This window comes from Mirounga angustirostris, unplaced genomic scaffold (assembly GCF_029215605.1).
Source record: "Mirounga angustirostris isolate CCGP_5_RB_7025 unplaced genomic scaffold, mMirAng1.0.hap1 SCAF_6, whole genome shotgun sequence".
NCBI classification, from domain to species: domain Eukaryota; kingdom Metazoa; phylum Chordata; class Mammalia; order Carnivora; family Phocidae; genus Mirounga; species Mirounga angustirostris.
In genome coordinates, this window is record NW_026991714.1 from 129,114,820 (window position 1) to 129,132,593 (window position 17,774).

At 40.3% G+C, this 17,774-nt stretch overlaps 1 protein-coding gene across 1 annotated transcript; it reads left to right on the top strand.

Moving 5' to 3' along the window:
- Nucleotides 1–4,185: 4,185 nt before the first annotated feature.
- BORCS7 (BLOC-1 related complex subunit 7) lies at nt 4,186–17,490 on the top strand. The gene is made up of 5 exons (XM_045878728.3): nt 4,186–4,379; nt 12,347–12,409; nt 12,526–12,569; nt 13,534–13,554; nt 14,414–17,490. The coding sequence occupies exons 1-5, from the start codon at nt 4,242–4,244 to the stop codon at nt 14,463–14,465; spliced, it is 318 nt and encodes a 105-aa protein (XP_045734684.1). The 5' UTR covers nt 4,186–4,241; the 3' UTR covers nt 14,466–17,490.
- Nucleotides 17,491–17,774: the final 284 nt, after the last annotated feature.

The window sequence follows — 17,774 nt, forward strand, 5'->3', positions numbered from 1 at the left end:
GTTTATTCTTTTAAAGGCATGGCAACTATTAGGTTACATATCTACCATTTTATTTGAGTTATTTGATATACCCTAGAAAGAGCCATAGTTTACCCATTTAGACCTTTAACTTCTGGTAAGGAATTGGATTTTACAAGAGTTACTAGACTACCTATATCAAACCTGGTGCTGTCATTTTTTATATTTACTAAGAGGTCAATCAACAAATGACATTGGATCAATATTTAGTATTAGCATGTCCAAAAGTTCTTTTCTGGTCATGGACACTTTTTTTTTTTTTTGAAGATTTTATTTATTTATTTGGCAGAGAGAGACACAGTGAGAGAGGGAACACAAGCAGGGGGAGTGGGAGAGGGAGAAGCAGGCTTCCCGCGGAGCAGGGAACCCAGTGTGGGGCTCGATCCCAGGACCCTGGGATCATGACCTGAGCTGAAGGCAGACACTCAATGACTGAGCCACCCAGGCACCCCTGGTCATGGACACTTCTTGAATCATAAAAACACAGTCTAGGATTCTCCTTCACTGGGTAAAGATTATAGAATTTCTGGATTAAGAAAGTTATACCAGAGGATGATAATGTGAGAGAGAGAGAGTAATGATAATTCATAATTAATCAGTTAGTGGAAAAAGATTGGGTGGTTTCAATTAGCAAAAGGGATGTGATAATATCAGCCAGTCTCCAGTCTAAAAGACCTCAACCATTAACCCTCAAAGGCCAGCTTAGGTTGGGTGGAGACTATTGTGCCTGTGATTCCATCCATTCTCTGTGGAACACTCCCTTATACATTCAAAAGAAACAAGATAATCCTGGAAAAAGCAAAATCCCTTGTGACATAGCTTTGCACAGAGATAAACAACAACAAAAGCAAGGCAAACAGCAGAATTATCCTATTAATGGCAAAAATATTTATCAAAGAATATACCACCAAACAAAAGGTCTTATAACCTTATACAAAGACCTAGATTTCATAACTGAATGGTGCATCTCCAGACCCAAAGGTCTAATTACTTAATACAAAGATCCAGGCCTAGTGATCTTATACAGGTCCAGTAAATGCACCTGTTGAACTGAGGGTCCCTGGAATGCTGCCAAGTGAGGGTCTTCAAAATGATGTTGCTGGAACCTCTAGAATTATCAAAAATGATAAGACTATAGCTCAGTATATGACATAGAAAGACAAAAATGAATTTGTATTATAATTATTATAATAAAGGAGAGCAGGCAGTCCCTCTAAGCAGAGTAGACTGCTGATCATAATAGAATTTTGGGGAAGCATGGACTTCAGGGATTGATGGACATAAGAAGGTTGATATTATCTATAGAAGTGTTACTTGGGTAAGACTATTGTTTTTTTTTGTTTTTGTTTTTTTAAGATTTTATTTATTTGACAGAGAGAGATACAGCGAGAGAGGGAACACAAGCAGGGGGAGTGGGAGAGGGAGAGCAGGCTTCCCGCTGAGCAGGGAGCCTGATGCGGGCTTGATCCCAGGATCCCGGGACCATGACCCGAGCCGAAGGCAGACGCTCAACGACTGAGCCACCCAGGCGCCCCTGTAAGACTATTGTTGATTGATTAGCACTCTGAGGGGTAATTATTGGCATGAATTAGTTCCTGGATGACTGACTTTCAGAAGTGATCCTGACTGCTTGATTTGCAAAAGGGATTAACTGAGGTTAGTTGTCATTAACTGATTGAACAGATTTCAAACAAGTTCTGGTGGTATGTTAGTCTTCTATTTTTGTATAACAATATTACCACAAACAGTGGCTTCAAACAACACACATTTATTATCTTATAGTTCCTGTGGGTCAGGAATCCAAGTACAACTTTTCTGGGCCATCTACTTAGGGTCTCACAAGGCTGCGGTAATCAAGGTGTGAACCGGGGCTGGGTTCTCATCTGGAGGCTCAACTGGGTAAGGATCTATTTCCCCACTTGCCTGGTTGTTACTAGTATTCAGCTCCTTTAGGATGTTTAATTGAGTGCTTCGTTTTTATTTATTTAATTAATTAATTTATTTTTGCTGGCTGTCAGCTGGAGGCTCATTTCTTAGTGACTAGAAGCAGTTCCTTGCTATGTGGAGTTCTCCCGCATGTCCACTTGCTTCCTTGCAGCCAGCAAAGGGGAAAGAGACTTCAGCAAGATGGGCCTTATGGTCTTTGTAATCACATAATCATGTATACACAATCATGTATCTCCCAACAACTATGCATATTCTATTGGTTAGAAGCAAGACACAGGTCGTGCCCACATGTAAGAGAAGGGGATCACACAAGCACATGAACACCACAAGATGGGGCTCATCAGAGCTACCTGTCAGTGGCCAGTCTGTCTACCACAGATGGCTACTTGTTACCATGGCTACATAGCAATCTTTTCCTAAATTTGTGGGTGTGGAGCAACTGGAGTCTCCCACACTGCTATTGGGAACATAAAATGGTAAAAACTTTGGTAAATGATTTGTTTTTTGATTAGTTTTTTTTTTAAGATTGTATTTATTTATTTGAGAGAGAGAGCACGAGCTGGGGGAGGGGCAAAGGGAGAGGGAGAAGCAGACTCCCCACTGAGCAAGAAGCCCAACACAGGGCTTGATCCCAGGACTCTGGGATCATGACCTGAGCTAAAGGCAGACATTCAACTGACTGAGCCACCCAGGTGCCCCGGCAGTTATTTTTTTTAAGATATATTTATTTATTATTTTAGAGAGAAAGAGTGAGAAGGGGGGAGGGGCAGAGGGAGAGAATCTTCAGCAGACAACCCGCTGAGCCAGGAACCCAACACAGGGCTTGATCCCAAGACTCTGAGATCATGATTCCGAGATCATGACTTGAGCTGAAACCAAGAGTCTAGAGGCCCAATGAACTGAGCCACCCAGGCGCCTCTGGCAGTTTCTTGAAAAATTAAACACTTATACGACCCAGCTATTCTACTCCTAGATATTATCCAAGATAAATGAAAACAACCCACATAAGGACTTGCATATGAATGCCATAGCAGCTTTATTTATAGTAGTCCCAAAGTGGAAACAACCCAAATGTCCATCCACAGGTGAATGGATAAACAAAATGAGATATTCAAATGATGGTATATTTTTTAGCAAAAAAAAGGGAACAGACTAGTGATACACACTACAATGTGGATAACTCTCAAAATCATTATGCTGAAAGAAGCTAGACAAAAAGGATACTTCCTGTATTATTCCAATTATATAACATTCTAGAAATGCAAATTATAGTGTTAGGAAGCAGATTGGTTGGTTGTTGCCTAGAGTGAGGGAGAGATGGACTGCAAATAGGCACTTGGAAACTTCTGATAAAAACGTGATGTGATAAAAATGTTCTGTATCTTAATTGTGGTGGTTCACAGGTGTGTGCATCTGTCCCACTGATTAAACTGTACACTATAAAAGAAGATAGTTATTGCACATAAATTACACCTCAATAAAATTAAGAACAAGAATTAAATGAAAGACGCAACAGAGACATGAATCTAGACACTTGGAGAGAAAGTAATGTTGATGCTGAGTACAGGTTATTTTGAACAGAATTTACAATATAACACCATTCCCATCTTGTGCATTAGCTAAAAAAGAAATAGAGCTACCTGAAACATTTCGGTATTTCATTTCCAAGGTGATGATCAGGTTGCTTTTAATAGAAAAAAGAGATCATTTATCCTAAAAAATTACTAAGATGTTGAACATTTCCTCCATTTATTAGCTGTTTACATGGCTCATCACATGGCCTGGGAGCTCCTCAGAGACAAGGACTGTATCTTTTCTTTCTCTACCCTCAGCCTAGCACAGTTTGATATTTACTAAATGGAATCTTATTAAAATTGAAGTGAAAGGTCTTAATTCGTTCTCATAACCCCTTGGAGACTTGAACATTATTACTTCTTACTAATGAACACAAGACGCAAAGCTTGAGTAATTTGCAGTCACAAAACTAAATGGCAGAAGTAGGACTATAATCCAGGCCTTCTGATTCTAACGCATAGATTTACTGAAATTGTCCTCTGTCCCCTCCAGGGATGTCTGCCTGGGCCCTATCTTCCTCAAGATATCAACTGAATATTTTAAATGAACTTAAAGTTAGCTAAGGTCAACCTCCGCTGGGCGCATGCGTCCCTTCCTTTTCCCACGGTGTAAGAGACACCACCTAGCTTCCTTCCGCCTTGACGCCTTTTGGCCCCAGCGACTCGCCGTTGCCCAGGCTGCGGCGTTCACTAGTTGAGGTGATGGCGACTGGGACACCAGATTCGCAAGCGCGATTCGGTCAGTCTGTGAAGGGGCTCCTCACAGAGAAGGTGAACACCTGTGGTACGGACGTGATCGCGCTCACCAAGCAGGTGCTGAAAGGCTCCCGGAGCTCCGAGGTGAGCTGGGAGTGGACTTTATGGCCCGATATCCCGGGGCCCCGAGTCTTCCATAGCTGTGAGAAGGGGATCGCATTACCTTCTGGGAATTGTAGGCTGTGAACTGCTCCCTGAGAATAGAGCTCGTTCGCGAGGGGCGCGTGTTGCATTCTGGGATGTGTAGTCTCTGGGGGATTAGCGATATGGCGGGGAACGGGATTGTGGGAATCTGTGCTTTAAAGCAGAGATTGCTGCAGGACAGCGGATAAGATAGTGGTCCTAGCCAGTTCATAATTTGTTTCATGGGGTTCCCTCTTTCTGGCCCCCAAATTCCGCATGGTTTTGCCCTCAACATCCCAGATTCCTTTCACACTTTTGTGCATCGTCTGTGGATTTGTTCTTTTCTGATTTGTCATTCTGGCCACATCTTGGTTTTCTGTTTATTAGATTAGCTTTCTCCTTTGCCCCGATTTCCCCTTCATCCTCTAGCTGGTTCCGTGAATGGAGTTATGATGGCTTTTCACACCAGAAAGTTTTATGTATGTACGCTGTCTCCAAAAAAAGTCGTATTTATTGTACTCTTAGATATTTACCCACGAGAAATGAAAATATATGTCCACACAAAGACTTGTACATGTGCATAACCCCATTATCCGTGATAGGGTCAAACTGGAAACAACCCAAATGTCCGTTGACCAATGAATGGACAAACAAAATGGTTCTGGTGACTGAGCCATTCCACTCCTAGGTTTTTACCCAAGAGAAATGATAACATGCCTCTCATTTTGTTACATAAGCTGACCACACACATATTATCTAAGAGTTTCTGTTTTGGTTTCTTTAAAGTGGAACAACATCTTGAATACACCTGAGAAACAATCTGAGTACAAAGTCTTTTTAGATCTTTGTGAATTTTTTCTCTAGAACTTGATCATTATCTTGCTCATAATTAACTCAATGGCAGTGTGACTTAGTTGCTCATCTTCAACAAGTATTGCTTATTTTCAACTTAGTTTTCATAATAATAGCAACTCTCTCTTTTAACTCATATTTCATCAGTCTCTATATTATTTCATTAAGTTATGTAATTGCAGTAACAAGCATAACATGGCCACAAGCTTTTGGACTTGTATATGAATATTCATAGCAGCTTCATTCAGATTAGTTTAGGATCCAGTAGAATTGTCTTTACAGAGTCATCTTTCATGTTATGTCCTTAGCTTGTATTGGTAGTGACTACAAGAAATAACCATATGAAGAAGGTGTTTGCATTTACCATAACACTATTGTTGAAGTCACTGATTTGGTGATCCCAAGTATGTTTTGTGTGAGGCCACACATGATATACTCATTTTAGGATTCAGTATCAGAGGAAAGTTCTTCTCTTTTTGAGGAATTGTCATGTTGCCTTTTACCAAATAAGAATTATGCAAATACCCTGAAACAAATAATTTATTATATGTTAATAAAAATAAGAATTATGCAAATGAGGGGCACCTGGGTGGCTCAGTCAGTTAAGCGTCTGCCTTCCACTCAGGTCATGATGCTGGAGTTGTGGGATTGAGTCCCCTTTAGGGCTTCTTGCTCAGCGGGGAGCCTGCTTCTCCCTCTGCCTGCCACTCCTCCTGCCTGTGCACACACGCCCTCTCTGACAAATAAATAAATAAAATCTTTTAAAAAAAGAATTATGCAAATGCAAGTGTTTCACTTTTTGCCTTGGTTGCACAGAAGTTCTTACATCAGTTTTAGTGGTAGACACATTTATTTCCTTCTCCTTTTAATGACTTCTAGATTCTGTTTCTATTTTTCAAAAAAAAAAAGTGTGTGTGTGTATACACACACATGCATATAGTATGGTATAAATTGCCTTCAATCTTTTTGGAGGAGAAACAAGGTATAAATATATAAATTTTAAAAAATAGTGTTCATAGTTAACCACCAGTATGTATTGAACACCATATTTGTTATAATAAACTTACTTTTGTTGAGCATCTATGTGCTGGACACTGCTGTGTTTTATGTAGCTTAATTTGTTAAATCTTTGCACTTACTAACAGAGGAGGTATGTTTCTTACATAGAAGATACAAAGAGGAATTTAATTTTTCCAAGGTTACAATGTAGCAAGGAAGGGGTAGAACTAGGATTCCAACCTAGGCAGACTGGTTCTAGGCTCATAATCTTGGGCACCACCTCTCATATGATACTAACTGATTTAGTGACCCAAAAGCCATGGTGTCACCATTGACTGCCCTGATGTCACTTGCTCCTTTCTCTTCCTCCTTGTGTATTTTTCACACGAGATTCTTCTGGAGTAGATTTAGATTGGGTGTTCAGTAAATGGTGTGGATTGAGTTAAACTGAAATTGTTCCAACTTTCTGGGAGGGTTGACACATCATCTCTCAGTTCTCTGACTTTTGTCTTTTTATTGGATCTCTTACATGATACTTATCACATACCATATTGACTTTTCCTGTAGTTACTTATGTATTTTTGCCATTTCCTTTACTAGACTTTAGATTATTTGGAGTGTCTTTTTGATTTTCTTTTTTTTTTGTCTTTTTTTTTTTTGGTAGCATGTATCAGTACTGTACTTTATTCCTTTTTAAGACTGAATAATATTCCATTGTATGTATATACGACGTTTTTTTTATCCATTCATTTGGTGATGGAGATTTGTGCTGTTTCCACCTTTTGGCTTTGTGAATATGCTGCAGTAGACGTTTGTATATAAATACCTATTTGAGACCCTGCTTCCAGTTATTTTGGGCAATTGCTGAATTGCAATTGCAGTAATTCTATGTTTAATTTTTTGAGGAACCACTGTACTGTTTAGCACAATGGGTGTACCATTTTACGTTGCCAGCAAATGCACCAGCGTCCCAGATACTTCACACCAGGGACAACATTTGTCATTTTCCATTTTTAATCATAGCCATCCTGATAGGTATAAACTGGTACCCCCCAGTGGTTTTGATTTGCATTTCCCCAAACTAGTGATGTTGAGCATTGTTCTTGTTCTTATTGGCCATTTGTATATCTTTGGAGAAATGTCTGTGAAGGTCCATTGTCCATTTCCAAATTGGACTTTTTGTTGTTGAGTTGTAGGAGTTCTTCACATATTCTGAATGTTAATCTCTTATCAGATATTCTTTGCACATATTTTCTCCCATTCTGTGAGTTTCCCTTTCATTTTCTTGATAGTATCCTGAGCTCAGAGAGCTGAATTTCCTAGAGAAAAAATGTCTCAAGTGTTTACGGTTTATTTCACACAACAATGTCTGCTTCTGGTTTTTTGGGGTCTAGTGGCAATTGTCTTGTCCAGGAGGGTATACCTTCTTTCTATTCCTTAGACTTTCTGCTCCAGCTTTTTAAAAAAATTTATTTATTTGGGGGGCGGCAGAGGGAGAGGGAGAAGCAGGCTCCCCACCTGAGCGGGGAGCCCGACATGGGGCTTGATCCAGGACCCCAGGATCATAATCTGAGGTGAAGGCAGACACTCAACAGGCTGAGCCACCCAGGTGTCCCAAGCTTTTCTTTTTTTCTTTTATTTATTTATTTATTTATTTATTTTTAATTCGATTTGATTTTATTATGTTCTGTTAGTCACCATACAATACATCATTAGTTTTTGATGTAGTGATCCACGATTCATTGTTTTCGTATAACACCCAGTGCTCCATGCAGTACGTGCCCTCCTTAATTCCCATCACCCGGCTAACCCGTCCTTCTACCCCCCTCCCCTCTAAAACCCTCAGTTTGTTTCTCAGAGTCCATAGTCTCTCATGGTTCATCTCCCCCTCCGATTTCCCCCCCTTCATTTTTCCCTTCCTTCTCCTAATGTCCTCCATGCTATTCCTTATGTTCCACAAATAAGTGAAACCCTATGATAATTGACTTTCTCTGCTTGACTTATTTCACTTAGTATAATTTCCTCCAGTCCCTTCCATGTTGATGTAAAAGTTGGGTATTCATCCTTTCTGATGGCTGAGTAATATTCCATTGTATATATGGACCACATCTTCTTTACCCATTCATCTGTTGAAGGGCATCTCGGCTCTTTCCATAGTTTGGCTATTGCGGACATTGCTGCTATGAACATTGGGGAGCGTATGGCCCTTCTTTTCACTACATCTGTGTCTTTGGGGTAAATACCCAGTAGTGCAATTGCTGGATCATAGGGTAGCTCTATTTTTAATTTTTTGAGGAACCTCCACACTGTTTTCCGCAGTGGCTGTACCAACTTACATTCCCACCAACAGTGTAAGAGGGTTCCCCTTTCTCCACAACCTTTCCAACATTTGTTGTTTCTTGCCTTGTCAGTCTTTGCCATTCTAACTGGTGTAAGGTGGTATCTCAATGTGGTTTTGATTTGAATTTCCATGATGGCGAATGATGATGAAAATTTTTCAATGACATTTTTCAAAGTGCTGGAACAAACAATCCTAAAATTTGTATGGGATCAGAAAAGACCCCAAATCGCCAAGGAAATGTTGAAAAAGAAAAACAAAGTTGGGGGCATCACGTTGCCCGATTTCAAGCTATATTACAAAGAAGTGATCACCAAGACAGCATGGTACTGGCACAAAAACAGACATATAGACCAATGGAACAGAACAGAGAGCCCATATATGGACCCTCAACTCTATGGTCAAATAATCTTTGATCAAGCTTTTCTTTTTTTAAAGATTTTATTTATTTATTTGTCAGAGAGAGAGAGCGCGCGCATATGCACAAGGAGGGGGAGCAGCAGGCAGAGGGGGAAGCAGGCTCCCACTGAGCAGGGAGTAACCTGGGGCTTGATTCCAGGACCCTGGGATCATGACCCGAGCCGAAGGCAGACACTTAACCAACTGAGCCACTCAGGCTTCCTCTTCTCCAGCTTTTTGAGTTGTTATTGGTGTGACCCAAATTGTCCCAAAGCCACAGGGTACCTCCCTCGGGTTAGTCCAATGAGTCTTGGTCTCATTGTGGACAGGGAGCCTGATTTTTAGTTTGAATCCTTCTTAGTCTGTAGAATATTGCTTCTCTTTTCACCAGTCCCCATGTGGCTGTTTTGTTTGATTAGCTGACAATTTCCATGTGTAAAGCTCCCCTTCCATGGCATTCATTTAACAAATATTTATTGTCTGCTATGTGCCATGAACTATTCTAGGTATAAGGGAGAGGGTGGTATACAAAACTAGGTCCCTGTACTTAGGAAGCTTACATTTTAGTGAAAAGATGGACAAACAAATGAAACAAAAAATCAGGTGGTAGTAAATATCATGAAGAAAAACTAAGCTGGGAGTAGAGAGTGATGAAAGGGTTTTCCTTAAATAGGGCGGCCAGGGAAGGGCCCTCTAAGGAGGGGACATTGAGGCAGACACTTGAATGAAGTGAGGTAGCAGGCCACATGGACGTCTGGAGGCAGAACGTTCCAAGTAGAAGAAATGGCAAAAGCAAAGGCCTTGAGATGGGAATGTGTGCAGGGTGTGCGAAGAGGCCAGTATGGCTGAAGCACCAAGTGGGGAAGAGCATGCCAACCTTGTGCCCACAGCACAATGAATGCGTGTGACCCCCATGCTCCTCCAATCGAGTTGTGTGCTGAGTAAAGGGTCTGTTGTGTGTGGGTTGGTTTGTTTTGTTTTGTTTTTTAGGGTCCATTGTGTTTTACCTTACACCTGTGTTTATGCTTGCTATTTTAACTACATTACTTAATGCAATAATATGGAAAATGATGAACTAGAATGAAAACACAAAGAGGGTTGGTATTGCTATGAAAACGAAGTTGAAAAATCTTGTTGAAGATGAGGAGCTAACAAATGACGACGTAGTAACAGTACCTGTTGAAGATGAGGAGCTAAGATTGCTATTGACTTACTTATGAGCAAAGCAATAGTAAAAGCCTGGGGGGAAATACTCAAGATGTTGTTCCGCTTTAAAGAAACCCAACCCAGACATCTTAGATGATATGTGATGTGCGTGGTTGGTTTATGCAAGAAAATGATGCAGAATGCCAATGGATACATCTGTCATCAAAGCAAGGCCTTGGCCCAGCATTGCAACAGCTCCTGCATTCCAGAAATCACGAGTCTCCTTGAGTCTATCTTTGAAATGATCACCCACCCCCACCCCCCTTTCTAACGGCCACTCCTGTGGCTCAGGCCACTTTCATTGCTTGCCTAGACTATGGCAGTGTTCTCCCAACCAGTCTCTGCCTTCAGTCCCTGCTCCAGTCCATTCTGCTTGCCACACTTCTAAAACAGTAAATCTGATCATGCCCAATCTTTAGGTCTCTGCTAGAAGTCACTTCTTTTCAAGGAAGCCCTCCCTGAACACCTGCCCCTGTAATGGGGCAGACACCCAACTCTCCATGCTGCCCGGTCATCTGGTGCTTCACCATCGGCAGTTACCACAAGGATTGCAGTGCCTGTGTCCTCTTTGTAACACCAGATTGTGAGCCCTGTGAAGACAGGGGCTATGTCTCTTCCTGGCATACTGTCAAGCGCTGAATAAATATTTGTTGACTGAATAAATGAATGAGGAAGATTCTTTTAGAACCTTTTCTTTCTTCCATCAGTTTGTCAGTCACCATCTCCCATCTATAGGACTTCAGAGTTTGCCACTTAAAAGTGGCCACAAGGAGGAAACAGGCACTCGAATACATTGTGGGTGGGAATGTGGAATGGTATAACCCCAGTAAGACCCTCCCATCCAGCAATCATAGTCATAATTCTATGAGTCTATACCAAAGATATGCTAGCAAAAAGACACAAAGATATATAAGGTATTTTTTGTAGCACTACTTCTAATAGCAAAGACTGCAAATAGCCCCAAAGTCTGGTTGAATTATCTTACAGGGACATCTATACAGCACAGTGCTCTGCAGCCATAAGAGAGCAATGTGCAGATTCAGTATAAACTACTGCAGTCTATCTCAGCATATCTTGTCAAGTGAAAATAGCAGCGTGTGGTGTGGAAGAGTGCAGGTAGTAGCTTACATTTTAAGTAGGGGGGGCAGATTATATACGTATGGCCACTTTTAAAAAGACACAATGGAAAGGTAAGTTATTTATTTATTTATTTATTTATTTTTAATTTTTTTTTAAAGATTCTATTTATTTATTTGAGAGAGAGAGAATGAGAGACGGAGAGCACGAGAAGGAAGAGGGCAGAGGGAGAAGCAGAACCCCTGCTGAGCAGGGAGCCCGATGCGGGACTTGATCCCGGGACTCCAGGATCATGACCTGAGCCGAAGGCAGTCGCTTAACCAACTGAGCCACCCAGGCGCCCTATTTATTTATTTTTAATTACGTAGGCTCCACGCCCAACGTGGGGCTTGAACTCAAGACCCTGAGATCAAGAGTCACATGCTCTACCGCCTGAGCCAGTCAGGTGCCTCTAAAAAAATATTTATGCATAGGGGAGAGAGAATGGGGAAGGGAAGGGACAGGGATGGAGGGTCTTATTTTACTGTCTCAACATTAGAAGTACGTAAAGGTTTATAAACGAAAATAAATAAACAACAGTTGCCGCAGGGGAGATTATCTGGGGGCTGTAGCAGTGACGCGGTATTCCTGTTAAATATGAGGTCATCGGTCCCCTTTTCATCAGAATCTCTCTGACCCAAGGGAACAGGGACAAGGGGTAGGACACACAGTAACTCCCCTTCCAAGGTTGGACTTTACTGTCTGCCAGGAGCCGGGTGTGACCGTAGGCTGGAAACCTCTCTCGATCTCCTCTTGCCTCCTGACTCTGCGGTTCCGGAGCCCTTGATTTCTCAAACAGTAGCCTTTGGAGCAGATGTTGAGCCCATGCCAGCACCACACAGTGACACTGAATTTGGATTTTCAACATGAACAAATCAAAGATTATCCTCTGTTAAATTTGGAGCATTTGTGGTTATAAGGGGGGAGGGGAGGAGAGAGGGTGGGGGTATAACAGCTGCGGAGAGATGACAGGAAGTTTGCAGAGTTTGATCATTACCACTTTATTTTTGTCTTCCAGCTGCTAGGTCAGGCAGCTCGAAACATGGTCCTGCAGGAAGATGCCATCTTGCACTCAGAAGATGTAAGAAACAATCTCTTTTGTGATTTGGGTTTTATTTACATAATTTGTGTGGCTACAGGGAAGTGGAATGTTCGCTATTTTTGTTTTTTTTTTCATTTTGTTTTGTTTTAATGCAGAGTCTAAGGAAAATGGCGATAATAACAACACACCTTCAGTACCAGTGAGTATGCCTTGCACAGTGCCGGCTTGCTGCAAAGTCACATCCCGCAGGCTGCGCCCTCTTGCCTTTGTGCTTCAGCACGCTTTCCTGTGAAGGCAGGAGTTGGGAGTAAAGGTGGGGTTAGTCAAGAAGGAGCTCCTTCTGGAAAAGATGGTGGTGACTGCAGAAGCTGGAGCATGGGTGAGATCAAGAGCAGGGACTGCCTTTTGTGAGCTTCTCTGTGTTCATTTGGGGGCTCCTTCGAGGGAGAGACTATGAACCCCAGGAGGGCAGGGCCCATGCCAGGACCATGCTCGCACAGTGCTCAGCACTGAGTAGACACTTAATCAATATTTGTCGACGACCTGTGCCCAAGGTCTCTCCTGGGGAGTCTGCGCTTTCACTAGGGAATCAAGTGTAACTGTGACCTGTGTCCTCTAGTTCCCCCATTTAACCCAGCCCTAGCTACGTAGAAATGACCCAGGAGATTCTGAGATATAGAGAACCCTTTCTCTGTTATAATTTTGGATACAATTATAATTAGCTTTTCATTGTATTTCATTTTGCTTTATATTTTATATAGTTGATGTTACTTATGTACCTATTGGAAATGTATGATTGAGAATTTAACGCTTGATATTTAAACAGCTTAATGTTCATTCTTGGGGTGTGTGCATATCAGGTGTGTGACCATTAGATTCCACATACCCAGGCTGAATGTGAGCCATGCATATAGTTTGTGGTACTGCGTCCCTCAGTCTGATAGAGTATCATTAGTTCTTCAGGTTTAGAGTCCATCTTCTTAGCAACTCTGCACTCAGATAGTGAACAGAGCTTCAAGAGCACAGTCTTAAGCTAGAATGGACAGAAATACAGAATGTGACATAAGCCGGAAATTTGTTCTGCCTACAAATATCTAACCATAAATTGCACTAGTTTTCTGAGATTTTTTATCTTTATTTTCCTCTTTCCCTTTCTGATTTAGGCAAGAAGCTATTCAGAAGAAGTAAGTAACCCCAAACGTAGGGGAGTCGGGGAACCAACTGAAGCAGGCTACAGGGAATTGTACTTCTGGGCCTAGAATCAGTGTGAAACTCTAGCTGATATATGCCCTTAAATTGACATATATTCTGCTCATTTGGGTTATAAAGAAAACAGTACAGTTGACCCTTGGACAATACAAGTTTGAACTACACCGTTCCACTTATACACAGATTTTTTTTTATAAATACAGTATAGTATTGCAAATGTATTTTCTCTTCCTTATGATTTTCTTAATATTTTTTCCTCTAGCTTACTTTATTGTAAGAGTGTAGTATATAATACATATAACATACAAAATACATAAATATGTGTGAATTGACTGTTTCTGTTACCAGTAAGGCTTCTGGTCAACAATAGGCTATTAGTAGTTAAGTTTTGGGGGAGTCAGGTTATACACAGGTTTTGACTGTGTGGGGTGTCAGCGCCTGTAACCTCCGTGTTGTACAAGGGTCAACTGTATATTTCAAAGGCATGCAGTAAGTTAATTCACTGCTAGTAAAGGCTTTCTAAAAATTACACGGTGTAGATGCCAAACTTAAGGAACAGAAAAACCTTACATGTTGGTAATATTCATTAAGCAAATGTGCTAAAGTCATTAAGCAGTCTTGTTTTTTTGAGTGGATTAAATCTGTCCCTTACAATATGGGTTACACTAATTGGCTTTACAAACCTTTTTTTCATAGTTTAAACTTCTGGAACTGTAGTGGACCAATATAAATTTTGATTTAGTTTCAGCAGTATTTATGCATTAAAGTACAAATTGTACAAAGAGATTTTTATTACTCATGCCAGATAAACTTTTTCTCTGTTCTAATTTCTAGTGTTGAGCAGTCTTCTGATCTACAGGACCAGTTGAATCATCTGTTGAAATAGAGCAGCTTGTAAGAGGGAAAAGCACTTCTTTGTCTGACACTGAGAAGGAAATATTTTATTCAGCTACTGTCCTATGGGTTTGATTTTCCATTTTCTTCTCCAAAAGTTAAGTTAGAAAAGATTTATGATGGTGTGCAGTTTCTCCTGAAGAGAAGCTAGGTGGTTGAATTTTGGAAGTACTTCTTGAAGCAGACTAACCCATGCTCTTACTGAAATTTTAAATGTTCTGTTTAGTTTAATGTTAAAGCAAAATTAAAGAGGTCGTAGTTTTTTCCATAGAACTTTTATATATGTCAAGAGCTGTTATCATCTAACTGTGATTCTTAAGCAAATGCTGAATAATGTTTTAAATTCAGAAATACGGCTTCTATTGTGAAAGCAGGAATGATTAATATTCTTTTTAAAGACTTTTTTTCTTTTAATCATACATTCAGGAAATTTCATGGTCGCAGAATGGTGATAGGTAATATCTGTTCTTTTCTATTAACTCAGAGGAGATACTTATTTTATTCATTGTAGCAAATTCCTAAATGAAAATTAGGCAAATGGTATCATATCTGGCCTGCTGCAACCTCCTGCCTTGACCTGCATTCCTAGTTTCTTTGTTGTGACTCTTGATTAGTTGGCCTTGGGTTCATTTTGTAATTTTGCTAGTCATCAGCAGATTCACTTGTAGAACATTATTGCCAAATGCAAAGGCAGTTGAATTACCGGGAATGATTGCAGTGTAGGGTTGTGCCATGGTGAAAACCTTATTTTTTCAGTTATTTGCCCATGTTCATTTAATTCATCTTGCTAAAAGACATTACCTTTGAATGTCTTTGTTTGAATTTTAAATGGGACTCCATTGTGTTCTAGTTCATTTCTTATCACTAAAGAATTAGGAGAAAGCTGACATAAGAAAATGGTGTTTTCAGTGAAAGAAAAAAGCAAGTAAGAGTCCAATTTAATTCATATTGTATATCATCAAGTCGACTAATCATATTAGATTGTATTTATCCCTCATTATGCCTATACACATTAACTTAAGGTAAAAGAAAAAACTAGGTATGAAGGAATTCAGTTATGCATTCCTTTTATAAACTCTCATTACACTTATTAAATGTAAATGGGCTCAATTCACCTTCAAAAAGAAGGGTCTGGAAACTTCTGGAACTGTAGTGGACCCATATTGACAGCAAATGTTAGCAAATTGACAGCAAATGTTAGCAAACGTTACTATCACTGTTGCTATTCAGCATTTTGCTGGAGGCCATGTCTAGTGCAGAAGTTAAAAATAAATATAGCTAATGGGGCGCCTGGGTGACTCAGTCAGTTAAGCATCTGCCTTCGGCACCGGTCACGATCCCAGGGTCTTGGGATTGAGCCCTGTGTCAGGCTCCCTGCTCAGTGGGGAGCCTCCTTCTCCCTCTCCCTCTGTTTGTGGCTCCCCCTGCTTGTGCTCTCTCTCTCTCTGTCAAATGAATAAATAAATAAAATCTTAAAAAAAATAAGTATAGCTATTAGCAACAAAGAGACAAAATTATTATCATATTGTAGGATTATCTGCTTAGAAAATCCAAGGACTGATTTTTTTTAAAAGGCCCATCAATTTAGAAAACAAAAAGTTCGCCTTCGGCTCAGGTCATGATCCCAGGGTCCTGGGATCGAGTCCCGCATCGGGCTCCCTGCTCAGCAGGGAGTCTGCTTCTCCCTCTGACCCTCCCCCCGCTCATGCTCTCTCTCTATCTCATTCTCTCGCAAAATAAATAAATAAAATCTTTAAAAAAAAAAAAAAGAGGGGCGCCTGGGTGGCTCAGTCGTTAAGCGTCTGCCTTCGGCTCAGGTCGTGATCCCGGGGTCCTGGGATCGAGCCCCGCGTCGGGCTCCCTGCTCCGCGGGAAGCCTGCTTCTCCCTCTCACACTCCCCTTGCTTGTGTTCCCTCTCTCACTGCCTCTCTCTCTGTCAAATAAATAAATAAAATCTTTAAAAAAAAAAAAAAAGAAAACAAAAAGTTCAGTCATCCAAGTATACAAGATGCAAAGAAATACCTAACATGACATTTGTAAAAAATTAAAAATTAAAATAAAGGTGTGGTCTAAGTTTTCCTCATCATGCTGGAACAAATATTAAAGTAGCAGTGATTGCTTACATTATAACTGATAAAACAAATTTCACCACAAAATTTTAATGGTAAATATAAAATTTATATTAAATAATGAAAGCCTAGTAGTACTAAATTTAGTCATTTTAAAGAATAGAATGCCAAAAAACATGGAAGAAAAGTAGCCAGAAATGTATGAATAGTAAGAAATGTATACATAATTTTTATTTTATTTTATTTTATTTATTTATTTGACAGAGAGAGACACAGCGAGAGAGGGAACACAAGCAGGGGGAGTGGGAGAGGGAGAAGCAGGCTTCCCTCAGAGCAGGGAGCCCGATGCGGGGCTCGATCCCAGGACGCTGGGATCATGACCTGAGCCGAAGGCAGACGCTTAACAACTGAGCCACCCAGGCGCCCAGAAATGTATACATAATTTGATACTATATCTCTTGTAGAAATAAATGGACTAGGTAGAATTAAATGGTGATCAAATATATGGAAATAAAAAATACTTCTTTAAATAAGATCTGGGTTGTAGAGAATATGTTGAAGGATAATATTTTTAAAATAGTGAAAATTCAAATTCTGTGCAAGAAAATTTATGTGATAATACAGCAGTATTTTAAAGCAGTACTGTAAGCAGTATTATAAAGAAAAAAAATGGTGCTTTAAATCTCTATAGGGAAAAGGGTGTTTTCTTTTTTTAAGGGGTTTGTGGTTAGAACTTAGGGAAGAAATCAAAATAGAATAAGAAAGCCAAGCATGAATGATAAAAATTTGAAAAAATATGTGATATCATTAATTGGTTCTTACAGATTGAATTGTTGAAGTATTGGGTCACTTGGCTGCCTCAGTCGGTGAAGCATGTGACTCTTGATCTTGGGGTTGTAAGTTCAAGTCCCATGTTGGGTGTGGAGATTACTTAAAAATAAAATCTTTTTTTTTTTTTTAAAGATTTTTATTTATTTATTCATTAGAGACAGAGAGAGAGAGAGAGAGAAGCAGAGGGAGAAGCAGGCTCCCAAGGAGCAGGGAGCCCGATGTGGGACTCGATCCCAGGACCCTGGGATCATGACCTGAGCCGAAGGCAGACGCTTAACCATATGAGCCACCCAGGCGCCCACTTAAAAATAAAATCTTAAAAAAGAAATTAAATTGGTAAAGTGTCAGCTCAATCTAAAAGTACAAATTAGTAAATTTATAATTGAAATGGAGATAATCA

Coding starts and splice junctions, on each gene's coding strand:
- BORCS7 (XM_045878728.3), top strand. CDS start 4,242: ATGGCGACTGGGACACCAGATTCGCAAGCGCGATTCGGTCAGTCTGTG. Junction 12,410..12,525: donor CCATCTTGCACTCAGAAGAT/GTAAGAAACAAT, acceptor GTTTTAATGCAG/AGTCTAAGGAAAATGGCGAT. Junction 13,555..14,413: donor CAAGAAGCTATTCAGAAGAA/GTAAGTAACCCC, acceptor TCTAATTTCTAG/TGTTGAGCAGTCTTCTGATC.